Here is a 19,201-nt window from a genome sequence, read left to right as displayed (position 1 = left end):
AATTACCGCCGTTATCGGGATAAATTTGATAACCCTACCTTAAGCCTAAAATTAAAGACTCTGGATGCGTGTAACATATTATGTTTGTAACGTTAAATACAATTAGAAAACGATTTAATTAAATATATTTAAAAAAGGCATGGCCAATATTTTTTTGCCAATTCCGATACTTTGAAAATGACGTGATCAGACCCGATCGATCGGGATGCCGATCGAACGGGACAGCTCTACTCATAACTATTGCTTAATTGTACTGTATTGGCCTGAATATAAGACGGTGCTTTGAAATAAGACTGAAAAAGAGGGGGTCGTCTTATATTCGCGGTCTAGACATTACACCCATTCACGACGCTAGATGGCGCCAGATATCATTGAAGCGATGTTCTGTCATGACAGATCTCAGCTACTCTCTCCATTCACGACGCTAGATGGCGCCAGATATCATTGAAGCGATGTTTTGTCATGACAGATCTCAGCTACTCTCGTTTAAACAGTTTGCATTATTTTATTGCAATGTTTTTCCTTATTCAGATTTGTTTCAAGACTACAGTTACAGTTAGACTTCACTTTGATGATTAATGCAGTTATTGCAATTTTGTTGTTTCGTCACAATATATTGGTTTAGTTACATTTCAAAAACCAGAAGCCATTCATTTACGAATGTGACTGAACTTTAGTTTACATATTTAAATGTTCAGATATTAAGATTTGAATGAGGCAAAATAACATGCTTTTTCTTTCAAATATATTGTTATAATCATTTGTTTCGGATGTACTGTATTTTCTGTAGAAAAATTCATTTCGGGTTCAAAAAGTCTTTTTTCAAACTTGAGTCTTGAAAAAGAGGGGGTCGTCTTATAATCAGGGCCATCTTATATTCGGGCCAATAGGGTTTTTTTTTTTTTTTTGTTACTGTCGCATTTTCTCCGATATGTTTGATGATAACTAATCGATCCAAACAAAGAAAAATTGAAAAAAAAAAAAAAAAAAACGTTTGAAAGGGTAAATATATGAAAAAGAAAATCTCGACCACTCCTTGATGTCTGCGATTTCTGCATCGCGACCATTGTTATATTACCATGTTTCACCCATAAAATCCCCCCAAAATCCAGTTGTGGCCATTCAAAGCTGTGTCTTGATACTCAGTGATACATGCTATATGGAGTTTTTGGATCGAAACAAGGTAAATACGCGATAATATCTCGTTAAAGTCATGGCGTCTTTAATTCTGCTCTTTCATGCTCTCACCTCCAGATAGGTTTCGCTGTTTAAATTTTTTTTTTTTTTTTTTTTTTTAAATGCCCTCCTGTTCAACCTTTTTCTTCCCCCCAAAATTGAGATTTTAAGCTTTCCAATGATGTATCACACATGCATATCGTACAATTTTGAAAGTTGGCCTTATTGGGGGTCTCAGAGCGGAACTTCAAGTCACCTGAGTGTTTTCTGCCAGATATACATATTTTATCGTGGTCAGACATTTACTTGTTTCTTCCCGAAATTTTGGAAAAGACTATTTAAAGACTATTTCCGAAATTGAGAAACTCATCAAGATCCTGGCAATAAAAGATCACAAGTTCACCTCCAGTCTAATCTTTTGATTTTATACTCACCCAGATGAGGGCCAAACGGTGTGCCACAGCCCGGCAGAGTGGGCGGGACGGCGTCTGGCCGAGGTGGGCATGCAGCTGCGGGCAGACTGCCACCAGGGCCTGGGCTACTGGGACTACCTCTTCTTCGTGGCTATCGGCTTCATCATCTTCTCGGCGGGCACGGTGTCGGCGTGGGTGATGGGCGTGCTCATGGTGCTGTACGAGCGCTACAGCAAACGTAAAAGCGAGGAGCTGGACGGCGATGATGACGACACCAAGGGGGGCGGTGGGAGCAAGCAGGGAAACGGAGACGTGGGCAAGCCCGGTGTGCAGGTCTGATGCCGCCGATGACTCTCAGACCAAAGACTCTATGACTATGAGCGGATCTCGTACTCTGGATGTGTTCGGAATGACTCCCTAGTCACTATAAAGTGCCCTTTAGTGAGTACAAGTTATGCTTACCTATATATAATGCACCAGTAGTATCCCACAATATATCAGGACACAAACGCTGGTTGCTAAAAACATGATGCAGTCAAAAAGAAGTAACATCTGTGAGAAATTTGAGAGCCCCTAAAATGTTTATACTGTACTATAAATGCCTTAAGATGTCACAAAAATTGCAGTCGGGCACTACTAATGAAGCTCCTCAACTAACGTCAACTTACTTCCTAAATAAAATTTATATTATTTATTTATTTTATCATTTTAAAAGTACAAATATGCTAAAGAAATACTGTATAGTGATTAGGGAATGTGCGCACAATTCCGAATGCAGCCTTTGTTATTGTTGACATAAACTTCAACACAATGTGAGTGTTATGTGCGGGAGTTCACGTGGATGTCTGTATGTGTGTGTCTAAGCCAGGAGATCAACTTTATGCCTTCGCCTCAAGATAGGGAAAAACCCAAAAGATTATTGAGAGCAATAACCCCCTGCGCACACATCCACACACCAGTCTCTTGGGAATTTAGTAGGATTTCCTACATAAAAGAGCACATTTTTTATTAAAAAAAATAATTTGATACAACTATGTTATACAGTGGTACATCTATAAACGAAAAACCTTGTTTGTAAGTCGAAATGGTCGTATGTCGAGCATTATTTTCCCATAACAATACATTAATTCGTTCCACAGCCTGAAAACCTACACTAAATCCTGAATAAATACTGCTGGTACTATTACAAATGGCAATTACACATGGCAAAACAAATAAATTATCAATAAAAATCGGAATAATATTATAATAATTCCTGTAATAATGTAACTAATAATGTGAATGTAAACTAATAATAAACTAACTAATAATGTAACTAATCTTTAGAAAGAGGCATCGAGTTATTTTATAATGTATGATTTTTAATTTTACGATTTTTTTAAAGCTCAATCATTAGATTTATCTTGTTTGCGTTTTAAGATTTTCTTGAATTTCGTCTCATTCAATGTGATATTACATTATGTCCTATAACAACAAAGATAGAAAAACCCTCGTAACTGGTGGTTTTCCAAAAATTGTCTTTATAGACCGTTTAATCTACAAATATGCCATTAACAATCCAAAAACACATTCATGAGTTCAAACTCATTTTACATGACTTGATTTCAGAATAAATGGCTGAATTATTGTTTGATTAACAAAAAATACACTGGCAGTGAACCTACAGTCATGTGAAAAAATTAGGACACCCCATTGAATATTCAGTTCTTTTTTAAGAAATGTTCACATATCAATGTCTGATGTTGTTTTTCTTTATCTCTGGAAAAGAAAGTGATTTAATTGCAGGTAAACAACCACAATTTACATTGTTTTATTCATTAAACCAAATATGGTATATAAACAAAAATGAATATTCTAACTGAGGAAATTGTTAGGACACCCTACCACCTAAAAGCTAGTGTTAACCCCTTTGGCTGAAATAACTTCAGTGAGACGCTTTTTGTCATCAACCAGTCTTTGACATCGGTCTGAAGAAAGTTTGGCCCACTCCTCAACGCAGAATACTTTCAGCTGTGAGATGTTTCAGGGGTTTCTTGCATGTACAACTCGTTTCAAGTCACCCCACAGCAGCTCAATGGGATTAAGATCTTGGCTTTGACTCGGCCATTTCAGGACTCTCCATTTCTTCCTTTTCAGCCAGTCCTTGGTGGATTTACTGGTATGTTTTGGGTCATTGTTATGTTCTTGGTCCAGTTTCGCTTCAGCCTTATTTTTTTTACAAATGATCTCACATGTTCGTCAAGCACCCTCTGATACACGATAGAATTCATGGTGAATTCTATGATGGTGAGCTGGTCAGGTCCTGCTGTAGCAAAGCATCCCCAAACCATAACACTTCCACTTCCATGCTTCACAGTTAGTATAAAATTATTTTCCTGGAATGCTGGATTGGGTTAACACCAAACACGTTCTCTGTTCTGGTGTCCAAATAATTCAGTTTTAGATTCATCTGTCCAAAGAACATTATTCTAGAGGTCCTAGCCTTTGGCTGCATTCACTTTGGCAAACTTCAGTCTGGCCTTCATGCTCTTCTTGGACAACAAAGGTTTCCTCCTTGCACACCTCCCATGAAAGTTAAACTTGTGAAGTCTCTTTCTGATTGTAGAGGCATGCACGCTCACATCAACAGTAGCAAGAGCCTGCTTTTGGACCCGTGATTACATTTTAGGGTTTTTGGAGACTTCTTTTAACATCTTGCGGACCTGGGCATGTTGGCAGTTGTTTTGAATGTCTTCCACTTGAAGACTATTTTCCGGACAGTAGAATGGCTGATTTTATATTCTTTTGAGATCTTTTGAAATCCCTTATCAGACTCAGAAGTGTCTACAATCTTCTTTCCTGGTGCCTCAGACAGCTCCTTTGATCTCACCATGGTGTTTTCTTTCACTTCAACAGTCAGGGGCACACCAAACTAAATGTAAAGTTTAAATAAGGCAAGCCTACTTCAAAACACTGGGTAATGATGTTCTCATCATGTGCGCCTGATGTGATGCCCCTGTGTGTGATTTTAGACATTTTGAGTGGGATTGAATGTGGGGGTGTCCTAATTTATTCCTCAACAGAAATTGCATTGATTCAATTTCAATTTTCAATTTCAATTTTATTTGTATAGCCCTATACCACAACAAGGTTGTCTTAGACAGTGAGTTGTCTCAGACACTGTGGGATAAGATGGCCCCAAACCATTAATGGTCTTAAATGTAAGAAGGAGGATTTTAAATTTAATTCTAAACTCGACTGGAAGCCAGTGAAGGGCTTGGAGCACAGGAATGATGTGCTCTCTTCTGTTAATTCCTGTTAAAAGTCTTGCTGCTGCATTCTGGACTGGCTGAAGACCTTTTAGGGAACTTTTAGGACAAGCTGCGAGTAAGGAGATACAATAATCCAATCTAGAGGTAACGAACGCGTGAATTAATTTTTCTGCATCGTTTTTAGACAGAATATTTCTAATTTTGGCTATGTTGAGCAGGTGAAAAAAGGCTGTTCTGCAAGTTTGTTTAATATGAACTTTAAATGATAGGTCTGGGTCAAATAGAACTCCTAGATTTTTAACTGTGGTGCTGGAGGCTACAGTCACATTGTCCAGAGTTACTATCTGGGCAGTTAGAGAGTCTCTCAAACTTTTAGGGCCTATTGTATGGACTTCTGTCAATTCAAAATTACATTTTACAGAAAGTTAAAAAAAAAAAAAAAAAAAAAAAATCAATTTTAATTGTTTAGTTCAATTACTTGAATCTCTAAAGATTGTTAAAACTGGTATTAAATATGGATATGATCAAATATGTTAGAAAACACTCATGCTTCCATAGGGTGTCCTAATTTTTTCACATGACTGTACACTACTCCAAACCTCCGGGGGTTTACTTTCATAAAATATCCTACTAAATTCCCATGTGAACACACTTTTGTCTCACTGGCTTGACACTTGGCAACACTTGAGCCAGGCTAACAAGACATTTGAATAATGCACACATTCATTAGTTTCAACTAGTACACTCTTTGCCCTCACTGCTAAAGTCATTGCACTAGTAAAACGACCTTGTCTTACTTTACTAGCCATCTTCTCTTTCCACTAATATTGTATTCAATCAAACCTGACTTGTAAACGTCTGTGCTGCCTGAGTCATAAACCAAGGCCCAAATCTGAATATCTTTTAGTGAGGACTAAGAGCGTACTAGTACAAAATCAAGGAGATCCAATAAATGCTCAAACGACTTGCCATAGTGCTGCACTAGTAAACCTGCTAGATCACACTAGTAGCCTCCTGAAGTACCAAAATGCTTCACTGGTAAAACTTAGTAGTAGTCCTACTAGTATGCCAAAGTTCTAATATGCAGAAAGGTCATGCGATAGTCAATTAAATACGTCTGTGGGACACAGTAGTTCTACATGTTTGCTGAATAGTCTTACAACAACCTCTGGTAAGAATCATGAAATCACCAGTCAAGTAGGATGTTCAATCAGTTGTTTTATTGTGTGGGGAAAAAAAGCCAATTATAGCCACAAAAAGACATTTTAAACGGCAACTTTCTGACTTTATGAAACACAAAAAGAAATCGAGAGAAATAATTGTGGTAGTCAGGTTTAGTTTTTCCGAGAACAATTTTAGAATCACTCAATTGTAGGGCTGCAGCTATCGAATATTTTAGTATCAGAGTATTGTACTGAAATTTCCATCAATTAATCGAGTAATCAGATAAAACTTTTTTTAAAGGTAAAGAGCAATTATAAATACTGTATATAGTCAACCACTAATTGTGCAAGTTCTCCCACTTGAAAATATTAGAGGCCTGTAATTGTCAACATGGGTAAACCTCAACCATGAGAGACAGAATGTGGAAAAAAAACAAAATCACAGTGTTTGATTTTTCAAGAATTTATTTGCAAATCATGGTAGAAAATAAGTATTTGGTCAATACCAAAAGTTCATCTCAATACTTTGTTATGTACCCTTTGTTGGCAATAACGGAGGCCAAACGTTTTCTGTAACTCTTCACAAGCTTTTCACACACTGTTGCTGGTATTTTGGCCCATTACTCCATGCAGATCTCCTCTACAGCAGTGATGTTTTGGGGCTGTCGTTGGGCAACACGGACTCCCTCAACTCCCTCCACAGATCTTCTATGGGGTTGAGATCTGGAGACTGGCTCAGCCACTCCAGGACCTTGAAATGCTTCTTACGAAGCCACTCCTTTGTTGCCCTGGCTGTGTGTTTGGGATCATTGTCATGCTGAAAGACCTAGCCACGTCTCATCTTCAATGCCCTTGCTGATGGAAGGAGATTTTCACTCAAAATCTCTCGATACATGGCCCCATTCATTCTTTCCTTTACACAGATCAGTCGTCCTGGTCCCTTTGCAGAAAAAACGCCCCAAAGCATGATGTTTCCACCCCCATGCTTCACAGTGGGTATGGTGTTCTTCGGATGCAATTCAGTATTCTTTCTCCTCTAAACACGAGAACCTGTGTTTCTAACAAAAAGTTCTATTTTGTTTTCATCTGACCATAACACATTCTCACAGTCCTCTTCTGGATCATCCAAATGCTCTCTAGCGAACCGCAGACGGGCCTGGACGTGTACTGTTTCTTAAGTAGGGGGACACGTCTGGTAGTGCAGGATTTGAGTCCCTGGCGGCGCATTGTGTTACTGATAGTAGCCTTTGTTACTGTTGTCCCAGCTCTCTGTAGGTCATTCAATAGGTCCCCCCGTGTGGTTCTGGGATTTTTGCTCACCATTCTTGTTATCATTTTGACACCATGGGGTGAGATCTTGCATGGAGCCCCAGATCGAGGGAGATTATCAGTGGTCTTGTATGTCTTCCATTTTCTAATAATTGCTCCCACAGTTGATTTCTTTACACCAAGCGTTTTACCTATTGCAGATTCAGTCTTCCCAGCGTGGTGCAGGTCTACAATTTTGTCTATGGTGTCCTTCGACAGCTCTTTGGTCTTGGCCATAGTGGAGTTTGGAGTGTGACTGACTGAGATTGTGGACAGGTGTCTTTTATACCGATAATGAGTTAGAACAGCTGCCATTAATACAGGTAATGAGTGGAGCCTCGTTAGACCTCGTTAGAAGAAGTTAGACCTCTTTGACAGACAGAAATCTTGCTTTTTTGTAGATGACCAAATACTTATTTTCCACTCTAAATTGGAAATAAATTCTTTAAAAATCAAACAATGTGATTTTCTGTTTTTTTTTTTTTTTCCACATTCTGTCTCTCATGGTTGAGGTTTACCGATGTTGACAATTCCATGGCTCTCTAATCTTTTCAAGTAGGAGAACTTGCACAATTGGTGGTTGACTGAATACTTATTTGCCCCACTGTATATAGAACTACTGTAGATGCGATATGACAGACTCAGCGGCGTTAGCACATGCATACCTGTCAACCCGAGGCCGTTGGCAATCTTACAAATAGTGACGTATGCCCTGACAAATTGGTGACTAGTCTTACAACGTTGTATATAGCATGCAATATGAAACAAAAATAAAACTCAATTTTTAAAATAATATGATTTTATTGGTGATATTGTAACATATAAACTGGAGAAATCAAAGAACAATCAATATCTACAGCTACATCATGATTACTAAAATTAAAAGTGACTTTTGTTATAATTGTATGTAGCACTTTTGGCAATTTCTATCATGTCTTGATGGCTGCACTTCATGGCACGTCAGCTTGCAATTCAGTTTGACTTGAAGGTATTTCATTAGTGTGTCCAATTATAAGATAAAAAGGTCAATTGATAAAATTAACTGACCGATGCAATCTTTGAGTCAGGGATCATTTCTTTTGCTAATTTTGAGAAGTGATCAGCAGTAGTTGTGGTCAAATTGTGTTCGGCAACAAATTGGCAGAATAAAACCTCTGCTTTCGTCACTTTTCATTCTGCAGACTTCATCTTTATGACCAGTGTTGTTAATCTTACTTTTAAAAAGTAATTAGTTACAAATTACTTCTCCCAAAAAGTAATTGAGTTAGTAACTCAGTTACCTCAATGTAAAAGTTATTAGTTACTTGGCAAAGGAGGCTAACTGGTGTTACCTTGTTTTTTTTTTGTTTTTTTTTTAAATTTATTTTTTTTATTTTTTTTTTTAAACAAAACAAAAAAAAAACATAGTAACCTTTGCTATGTTTGGAAGTCATTTATTTATTATTTGATTTTGACGTGAACGTTTTAAAACTGTTTCATCATTTAAAGATAGATTCAAGTCAAGATTTTGCTGATTTAGGAGTATTTTAGATAAAAAGTTACTTAGGTTCGCTAGGAAGGTTCACTACAACAGAGCCTTTCTGAGAAGTGTTCTGCTCTAAAATGGCGGCTGTTTACTAACGCGACCCAGTCTGTCATTTCGCATGTAGTTCTATATGCATGAGATATCTAGGCATAGCTTGTAGGCTGTCGGCTATAGTCAGGAAATATTGGAGCCACATAGCCTAGCATCGCGTTTGCAACAGCGTCCCAACAAACACTTCGTTCTCAGTGTCTCTGACTTTTCATACGTCATTCAACCAACGTAGTAACGCATAGTAACGTACATTGTCTCGTTGCCGAAACGGTGACAAAATCCGAACAGAGAATAAAAAACGTAATGCACGAAAAATGTACAGATTATGATCGTACGGCTTACCCATTTGAAAATCAGTGCTCACTTATACAAATTACACTGAAACCGTACAACTTGAGAGGTATGCACATGCATGCATAGAGTACTATATGCGAAATTACAGACACGGCAACGTTAAAACATGTTCAGAGAACTAGATGGGAAACGACAGACTCGAAATATGGACTCGAAATGATTTGTTACTAAAGAGCCGCCATCTTAAAGCCGTAGACTTATCAGGAAGGCTTTGTTGTAGTGAACCTTCCGAGCAAACATAATTCACTTTTAATCTAAAATACTCCTAAATCGGCAAAATCTTGACTTGAATCTATCTTTGAATAATGAAACTCTTTTAAAACTTTCACATGTCAAAAGTAGTAGGAAAATTATGGAATAACGGGAGCAATTTTAAGCGGTTTAGCGGTTGATTCACAACATCAAATTAATTGAATGTAGTTTAAAGCTGCTGATACAGAATGGGGACTTTAGTGTTTTATTTACTGTTTTGAACTGTTAACTTGATACTGAAATAGTAGTTTTATAAGTCTGAGAGGATTTTGTACTATTTTTGTAACTAATTTATGAAACATTAAAAGCAGCTAATAGCTGGGGGGCCTCTGAATTGTAATCGAATTGTGAGGTGGCCCAAGATTCCCACCTCTAATAAATATTGTTTACTTCGATCTTTATTTTGTTAGGAGTTGTGGGGGCAAATCCTACTTCGCGGTTTTTCGCGGGGGGATATGGTCCCCATTCACGGCTAAAACGAGGGATTACTGTATAAGTATAGATTTTAGACACAGCTAACTTTGAACATATTTTGCAACACTGCATGATAATTTACCTTCTTTAATAATTTTGCTAGTCCCATCCTTTGTTTCAATTGACACCTCTCATGTAAAAGATTCTGAACAGTCAACTTGGTGAAACAGCTCAGCAAAGTGTGATCACTCCTTTTATCTACAGACTAAAAAAATTAGGAACTAAGTTTTAGGAATTCTTAATTTACAGGGTGGTTCTATCTTTTGTCTGTATTACCATAAGAATGGAGCGATTCCATATTTTTTCCATGTGCTTGGTGGAAAAAATAAATAAACGTGACTGACCACCACAATTTCTTTTCTAGATTTCTCGATTAGCCAGACAGTTGCCCTTTGAAATGACTTTAGTTTTGGGTCCTGTCATTTTTTTTTCATTACACAACTAAATATCTAAGTGAACATCTGGTGATTCCATAATATTTGCAAGGCATTGTTGTAACCATAAAGAGCCTACTAGTAAATAGACCTTAAAATGGATTAGGAGGGAATAAATGCTCCAATGGTTTTCCACAAAACACACCCAAACAACATACCTCGAACCAAAAAAAAAAAAAAAAACACTACATATGAATGTAAAAATATAGAAAAACATGCGCAAGCTACCTTTAATGTGATGTATGTGTACAGAAATAGTCGTGTGAGTGTGCGTGTTTGACACGTGGCTATCTCCTGAATGCCAACCTGTGCTGGTGGAAGAAGCGGATCAGGCTAACGCACGGAGACCACGTCAGGGTGATGGAGCGCATCGCCGAGCTCTACCGGAATCTAAGTGACTGGCTTGGCTGACCTCGGCCTGTGGGCTTGCTTTTCTGTGTGTGTAAGTGGGGCAAAGCGATCACACGGAATCCTGCTGAGCCACCACGACGACCGATTCACCACGAGTCGCGTCAAGGAGCGAGCTCGCCCTCAAAATCAGTTATCCGTCCTTCGTGTCGTTTCCTCTGCCAAGGCTGTTTGGTTGTCAGCGAGCGAGGGTTCGTAGGAAAGTCTTTAAAAGATAATTAGAGAACTTATTGGAGCGGTGGTGTGTGGGCAAAGGACAAATTTGACTCAAATTTGGCAGGGATTCAGCTGGATTTTTCTTTGAATAACACTTAAGAGTTACCGTATTGGCCCGGATAGAAGACGGTGTTTTTTGCATTGAAATAAGACTGAAAAAGTGGGGGTCGTCTTATGTTCGCGGTCTAGACATTATACCCATTCACGACGCTAGATGGCGCCAGATATCATTGAAGCGATGTTCTGTCATGACAGATCTCAGCTACTCTCAAGTTTAACCAGTTTGCATTATTTTATTGCAATGTTTTTCCTTATTCAGATTTGTTTCAAGACTACAGTTACAGTTAGACCTCACTTTGATGGTTAATGCAGTTATTGCAATTTTGTTGTTTTACCACAATAGATTAGTTTATTTACATTAAAAAAACAGAATCCATTCATTTAAGAATGTGATTGCACTTTAGTTTACATATTTAAATGTTCATATATTAAGATTTGAATGAGGCAAAATAACATGATTTTTCCCTCAAATATATTGTTATAATCATTTGTTCAGATATACTGTAATTATTTTCTGTATAAAAATTATTTCGGTGTTCAAAAAGTCTTTTTTCAAACTTGAGACTTGAAAAAGAGGGGGTCGTCTTATAATCAGGGCCGTCTTAAATTCGGGCCAATACAGTAATCACACAAATGACTTTCATTTAATCTTGATTTAAAAAATTCTGAAGTTAAAAAAAATGATTAACTCATAGTCTGCCATTGATGTAGGTAGACATCTAGTCCATTGGGAGGGTTAGCAGCAATCGTTCAACGCTAGCCATCCCAGTACAAATGTATTCGATGATGGTTACTGTCTATGGCAGCGAATGACTAAAATACAGTATATCTATATACAAGTCGTCTCATAGACTTTACAATGTAATGATGGGACAAGGGGCCGATAAATAGGGGGCCTGCATTGTTGGCGAGGCCGTCAAAGCTGACCGAGTGGAATCACATAGAGCTTTTTTCGTCAAAAATTCTTGTGAATAAATGCTTAAATCCCCGAATTAATTATAAATATGGACGTAAAACAGTCTCGATTCTTGGTTAAAAGCAAAAAAAAAAAAAAAAAAAAAAAACGTGCAGTTAGCATTTATTTTACGTAAATATGTCGAAGTACAATGCTAGTCTGTTAGTGAATGTAGCTAGAGGCCGCCTGATGTAAACAGAACTTTTCCGGTGAACATTCTTGTGAATAAATGCTTAAATCCCCAAATTCTTTTTAGATATGGACGTAAAACAGTTTCGATTCTTGGTTAAAAGCAAAAAAAAACAAAAAAACGTGCAGTTAGCATTTATTTTACGTAAATATGTCGATGTACAATGCTAGTCTGTCAGTGAATGTACCTAGCGGCCACCTGATGTAAACTGGGCTTTTCTGGTGAAAATTCTTGTGAATATATGCTTAAATCCCCAAATTCTTTATAGATATGGACGTAGAACAGTCTTGATTCTTGGTTGAAACCAAAACAAAAAAAAACGTGCAAATAGTATTATTTGGGAACTATGATGCCAATGCAGTAGCGGCGAATTTCTCCAATTTTTTTTTTTCACGTTTCAAAATGCATGCACGGTACGAAAATTATAATAATTACCTTGAATCCTCAAATTAATCACTCCTGAGCCAATCCTTCCTGTTTGTGTGCGTTACAGCTTTCGTACTTTTTCAACAGAAATCCGGCGTTAGATCGCTGCGTGCGTGTGTTTGTGAATAGCTTCTCTTGATGTGGGCGGCCCCCTACTTGAATGCAGGTGCAGTGCATGACCGATCAGACCCGTCAATACATGATGAAGTCTATGGTCTTCAGTTGACAAACTGCTCGGAAATAAATAGAAAAATGAATGGGAAGGAATTATACATGCTGTTTTTTTCAATGAGCTATGGTCATTAGTAGTCCAAACGTGTCACACATTTCCTGCATCTGTCAGAAACACACTCGTGTACACACTTACATGCACAAGATAAACGTCAAGGGCGCAGATAAAGTCAGAGCATCAACATGAGCGCTCGTTTTTTGTTTTTTTTTATCTTGCTTGTCATGCGTCACCACACACACCTCCAACCTCATTTGGAAACACACACACAAGTACATTTCTAGCTGCCATTGATGGCAATAGACGTCCATTCTATTTAAAAAGAGAGCAGAGTTGTCGAAAGTATTGAAAAGTATCAAAAAGTATCGTTACTGAAATGTTGTCTCGGGATACGATATTTAATTGCAAAATTAAAACCAACCAGTTGTAGAAGTAGGAGGGATGGCAGCGAATGAACCCTTCCAGTTCAAAAGGATTGGACACCTACTTGTGATAAACTCATTTACAGGTTTTTAATTTAGTTTTGAAAATTCACATTATTGCACGTCTATCATCATCAATGGCACTTAAAGATTAATTTAAAAACTTTACATATAATAATAACATAAATAACGTTTGAGTTTATTTAAAAAATACAAGGTGGGGCAGAGCAACTTGCTTATTTAAATTTGGCGCCCTGAAGCATAAGTGGAGTTTAAGGGGGGGCCAGGGGGTCCAGGCCCCCTGGTGGCCGAAAAGTGTCATTGCATGTAATTGACTTTCCTATATATATATATATAAGTTGCAAAGCAATAAAACAAACAACAAAAAATGAATGAAATGAACAACAAAAAAAAAGATATTTTTATAATAGGTCAAAATGATTTTTCGAACAGATCATGTGACAAGCACCTTAGACCGTCATTTGCTTTGCATATTATTAAAAAATAAATAAATAAATAAAATAGGGGAGGGCAATTTTATTTTTCAAATGATTTTTTTCTTTGTATGATTTTTTTTTTTTTGATTGAAGCAACTTTTTGGGGGATTGAATGATTTAGACACAAATGTCACACAAAAAGGATTGCTAAAATCAAAGACATTTTTTTAAATGAAAAATTAAGTGTTAAATTGCAAATATTTGAGTCTCAAATATTTTTTACCATTCAAAAACTTTTTTCTATGATTGAATTTTTTTTTTTTTTTTTTTTGATTGAAGTGATTTTTCTTTTGAAAATATATTTTTTTTGTTTGAAGCCTTTTGTGGCCCAAACGCAAAACCTTACTTTAATCAAAAAAGTTGCTTCAACCAAAGAAATTGACTTCAATCCAAAAAAAAAAAAAAAAAAAAGAAAACAAAAAAACTTTCAAATGCATTTTTATGAGTTTCAGTTATTTTTGCATTCAAACACATTTTTTTTGATTGCAGTTGACTTTTTTTTATTGAAAATATATATTTTGATTGAAGCAGCTTTTTTTTATTGAAGCAACTTTTTTTTTTATCGAATAATGAAGACACAAATCTACCTCCATATGGCTCCGCCCAGGTGATACAATTTTTGACTGGGGTAACTACACTGGCACGACACCGAAAGCGTACCATATTCAATGGATGACTTGGCGAAAAGTATAGCTGTCCTCAAGCAGCCTGATTTAGAATTCCCCTCAAGAATGATGGGAAACAAAAAAAACCCGCCAATTTTCAAGTCATTATTATATTTTTGTAAGTTAATTTTATTGGTGACACTGCATTTTGGGTCATCAACATGTTGTCCCCCCCCCCGCCCCAAAAGTCAAACTCCGCCTATGGACTAAAGCGATGGTTACTCTGAGGATGGTAAGGATAAACTTCTTTGAGAGGGTGGGGCTTTAAGTTTGGTTCCTAATGTACGTTATTTATTTATTTATTTTTTTTCAGGAACCCTATTGAGCATCATGGAGTGGACAAAGTTGGAACACGCTTTCGCTGTTAAGGCATTTTTTCAAGCGGTCGCTCAATCATCGCAACCCATCGTGCATTCTGTAGACATTTCAATATTGCCCCCCGTGTTCGTGTTCCTGGCCGGCAGTCAATTGTTTCTTGGGAAAACAACTTCAGGGAAACAGGTGATGTAAAGAAAAAGAAAAATGGCCTCCCACAAACAGCAAGGACACCCCAAAACATTGATGCAGTGAGACATTCTGTTTTGAGATCTCCCCAACGGTCTGCTCGCAAATACGCATCTGCTCTTGGGTTGTCTGCTCGTTCTGTGAGACGAATCCTCAATGAAGAATTGAAATTTCATCCCTTCAAATTAGCTATGGTGCAGGAACTTAATCCACGTGATTTTATTGCTTGTGAAAATGGATGGGAGGCACTTTTAGGCTTGTCTGACGACACACTTATTTTCTTCAGTGATGAGGCTCACTTCCATCTTTAGGGATCTGTAAATAAGCATAACATGCGCTACTGGAGTCCTGAAAACACCTGAGAACTTCATCAACGTCCTCTACACGCACTACGCGTAATTGTTTGGTGTGCACTATCGCGAGTTGGCAAAACTGGCCCATGATTTTTTGAAGAAAATGAACAGGCAGTATCAGTGACATCTGACCGTTATGTCAGTATGATCAATGAGTGTTTCCTACCAACACTGAACCAGATCGACTGCCGGCCAAGAACATGACCACGGATTGCAATATTGAAATGTCTATGGAATGCACGTTGCGTTGCGACAATTTAGCGACCGCTTGAAAAAAATGCCTCAACAGCGAAAGTGCGTTCTAACTTCGTCCACTCCGTGATGCTCACTGGGGTTCCTGAAAATAAACGCAAAATAAATAGCGCACGTTAAGAACCAAACTTTAAGCTCCACCCTCTCAAATAAGTCCATCCCTACCATCCTAAGAGCAACCATCGCTTCAGGGCGCCAAATTTAAATAAGCAAGTTGCTCTGCCCCACCCTGTATCAAAAATGTCTATCGTCGTCATTTGCAGCTAGAGTTGAAATGTGTTTACTCCTGTAGATTTAGCCTCTCCATTTTATTTATTCATTTTTTTAAATTTGATAAATCATTGGCATTTTGAGAAAAAGAGGTCATCCTTTATAGAAAAAGTGTAGTTCTGTTTGAAGCAATGTAAAAAGTCTACCGCTTTGAAATATTTTTAAATATCCAAAAGGGGTGCTCTATGTGATACTTGGCTGACTACAATCTGATTTTATTCATTTGTTTTTGTTGGGTAAAAATGCACTCCTAAATTATGTTACATTTACATACAAAAAACATTTTAAGCCATTTTTTTTTTTTTTTTGTCAGACGTACTTAGATACTCTATGTAACTATTTCACATGAGGGTCATGTACACTGGGGGTTGTCTATTGCTTTAAACAAAATGATTGATGATGATTGTTTTAATGATATTACATTTTCAAGGAAATAATACATTTTCACCGAATCTTTAAATTTTTTTAATGCCAGCAATATGAAGCAATTATCAGAGAATCCGAAAATTTGAAAAATAAGGTCCTAATGAAACATTTTTTTCACATTTTTAAAAAGAAAAGTCTATATTAATATGTGTAATAAGGGCTCAGATATCTATAACCCTTGCTAAATCCTGTTTGTTTTTCTCATGGAACCTGCAGATGCATGTGTTGACTTGCATCCATCATTTTTTTCCCAAAAAGAAATGTCAAAATTCTGAATTAGTCTCAATATCATGAAATTGTAGGTGTATCAAATGTGATACATTTGGCAATATAGGGTTAAGTGCCTGTAGTTTATATGATTAAAGCCTTTTTCCTTACTTCAAAAACAGTATTCTCCTTTCCATATAATGGAATAATAATAATATCATTTCAACAATATATTTTTACTTCAATTACCTTATGACGCAAAAACTGTTTCATGGTCAGACCACCACTCCAAAAAGTTACTCAAACGCGCAATCAAACGGTCTTCATGTGTGGCTGAATACGTTTGTGTATGCATGGTATCAATTCCAAAGCTACCATTCTGAACTGGGTTAGGCGCTTCCAGCCCTCCCAGTTCAAAAGGGTTGGACATCTTTTGCCGTCAATGGCAGACAATGACTTACGAGTGAAACGCCTGCTGATGTTGCTTTCTTTTGTCATTTCTTTAAGAGTTTTCTTTAGTTTTGTACAACATGTATCATGAGCAATAAAGACTTTAAGGATGATTAGTGGACCAAACAATGCTTTTTCACAACAACTAAAAGAAGAAGGATTCTGTTGTTGCTAGGCAGAATTCCTGGGGCACCTATATGTACACAAGTCATCAAAAAGTCACTTTCCCATAATTCTTTCACTTAAAACACCCCTCTTAAAATTGCAGCTACATGAGGCGAGAAGAGTGAGACGCGTTCCCATTTTACACTCGCATTGACCTCCGCGGATATAGTCTTCAGCCGGCTGCCTCGTTGCCTTTTACAGTCGGTGCGCTTGCAGTAAGCATGCACACTTGAAGAACAAACTGCTCGTGTAGAAACCTGGGAGGCTTGTGTGTGTGAACCCGGACCGTATTATTGACTTATTGCATTAGATGGTCTATATGGGCTTCACGCTTAGGAGCTAACATCACCCTCAGAGAAATAACAGGATCAGAGCCAGCCTGCACACACTTAAGTGTCATGCTGAGCACAAGAGCCTCTAGTTCTTTGTGTTCCTCATAGTTGATGTCTGTCTGTCTGTCTGTCTCATTTCCAAACTGAACAAGTGAGGGCTTAAAAGTATGCTTTTCAAGACAGGTTTATGGAGTTAAAGTTTGAATAAAAGATCTGAAGTCAAGTGTCCAGTCCTTGAATGGGTAGAAACTCAACTCAGGGTTTTTGTATAACTTAAACAGGTAACACTGGGTTTCAGTTTGGATTATTAAATCTTTTCTAAAGTAGGCTTTCAGGTTGGTTTGAGGATGTCAAACTAGTGAGTTTAAAGTTTAAGGGGGGTTAAAAATTTCTTTTTTTTTTGTAAGGTCCAGGGCTTAAGAATTGTTTCCAAATTTCAAAAATGATCCAAAAAAACTTTTGTGCCATTGAGCGCTGGGAAACGTTAAAAATCACGTCAGGACTCTCGGCACAGCCCAAATATTCCAAAAAAGTGCCTTTTTTGAGGGGGTCTATTTTGTTTTTTTTTCTGTAAGGTCCAGGGCTTACGCATTTTTTCAAAATTACAAAAATGATCAAGAAAAACTTTTGGGCCATTGAGCGCCGGAAAACGTTCCGAAAACCTGTCAGGACTCTTGGCACGGTCCAAATATGCCAAAAAAGTGTACTTTTGGGGGGAGTCAATTTTTGACTTTTTTCTAAGGGGGGGTGCTCACGCATTTTTAATAAATTCCAAAACGGTCAAAAAACAATTTTGGGCAAGGGAGCGCCGGGAAACGTTCCAAAAACTCGTCAGGACTCTCGGCACAGCCCAAATATGCCTTTTGGGCGTAGTCTATTTTTGAATTTTTTGTAAAAGGGGGGGGGGGGGGGGGGGCGCTTATGTATTTTTTCAAAATTTCAAAAATTGTCAAAAAACACGTTTTGGCCAGGGAGCGCCAGGAAACTTTCAAAAATCCCTTTAGGACTGAAGGCACAGCCCAAATATGCCGAAAAAGTGTACTTTTGGGCGCAGTCAATTTTTGACGTTTTTGTAAAGGGGGGGTGCTTACGCATTTTTTCAACATTTCTAAAATTGTCAAAAAACACTTTTGGGCCAAGGAGTTGGAGGAAATGTTCCAAAAACCCATCAGGACTCTTGGCACAGCCCAAATATGCCAAAAAAGTGTACTTTTGCAATGAGTCAATTTTTGACTTTTTTGTAAGGGGGGGGGGTTGCTTACGCATTTTTTCAACATTTATAAAATTGTCAAAAAACACTTTTGGGCCAAGGAGCTGGAGGAAATGTTCCAAAAACCCATCAGGACTCTTGGCACAGCCCAAATATGCCAAAAAAGTGTACTTTTGGAATGAGTCAATTTTTGACCTTTTTTTGTAAGGGGGGGCAGGGTGCTTACGCATTTTTTCAAAATTTCAAAAATTGTCAAAAATCGCTTTTGGGCCAAGGCACAGTAGGAGACATTCCAAAAACTCATCAGGGCTTTAGGCAATGCCCAAATATACAAAAAAAAGTGTACTTTCGGGGGTAGTCAATTTTTTTATTTTTTCTAACGGGTGGTGCTTACGCATTTTTTCAAAATTTCAAAAATGGTCAAAAAACACGTTTTGGCGAGGGAGTGCCAGGAAACTTTCCAAAAACCCGTCAGGACTCTCGGCACAGCCCAAATATGCAAAAAAAGTGTACTTTTAGCGGAAGTGAATTTTTGAATTTTTTGTAACGGGGGGTGCTTACGC

The 19,201-nt window shown here is 37.6% G+C and overlaps 1 protein-coding gene across 1 annotated transcript in view; it reads left to right on the top strand.

Moving 5' to 3' along the window:
* The window catches only part of LOC130919535 (leucine-rich repeat-containing protein 52-like), a 41,495-nt gene extending 33,837 nt beyond the window's left edge, over nt 1-7,658 (top strand). The window contains exon 3 of the mRNA XM_057842331.1: nt 1,615-7,658. Within this exon, the coding sequence (XP_057698314.1) occupies nt 1,615-1,928 (314 nt within the window). The 3' untranslated portion in view covers nt 1,929-7,658. The remainder of the gene's footprint in view (nt 1-1,614) is intronic.
* The last annotated feature ends 11,543 nt before the right edge of the window (nt 7,659-19,201 follow it).

Source organism: Corythoichthys intestinalis, chromosome 7, assembly GCF_030265065.1.
Source record: "Corythoichthys intestinalis isolate RoL2023-P3 chromosome 7, ASM3026506v1, whole genome shotgun sequence".
NCBI classification, from domain to species: Eukaryota; Metazoa; Chordata; class Actinopteri; order Syngnathiformes; family Syngnathidae; genus Corythoichthys; species Corythoichthys intestinalis.
The sequence above is the reverse complement of the archived record's forward strand: the minus strand, read 5'-3'. Positions and strand labels throughout refer to the sequence as shown.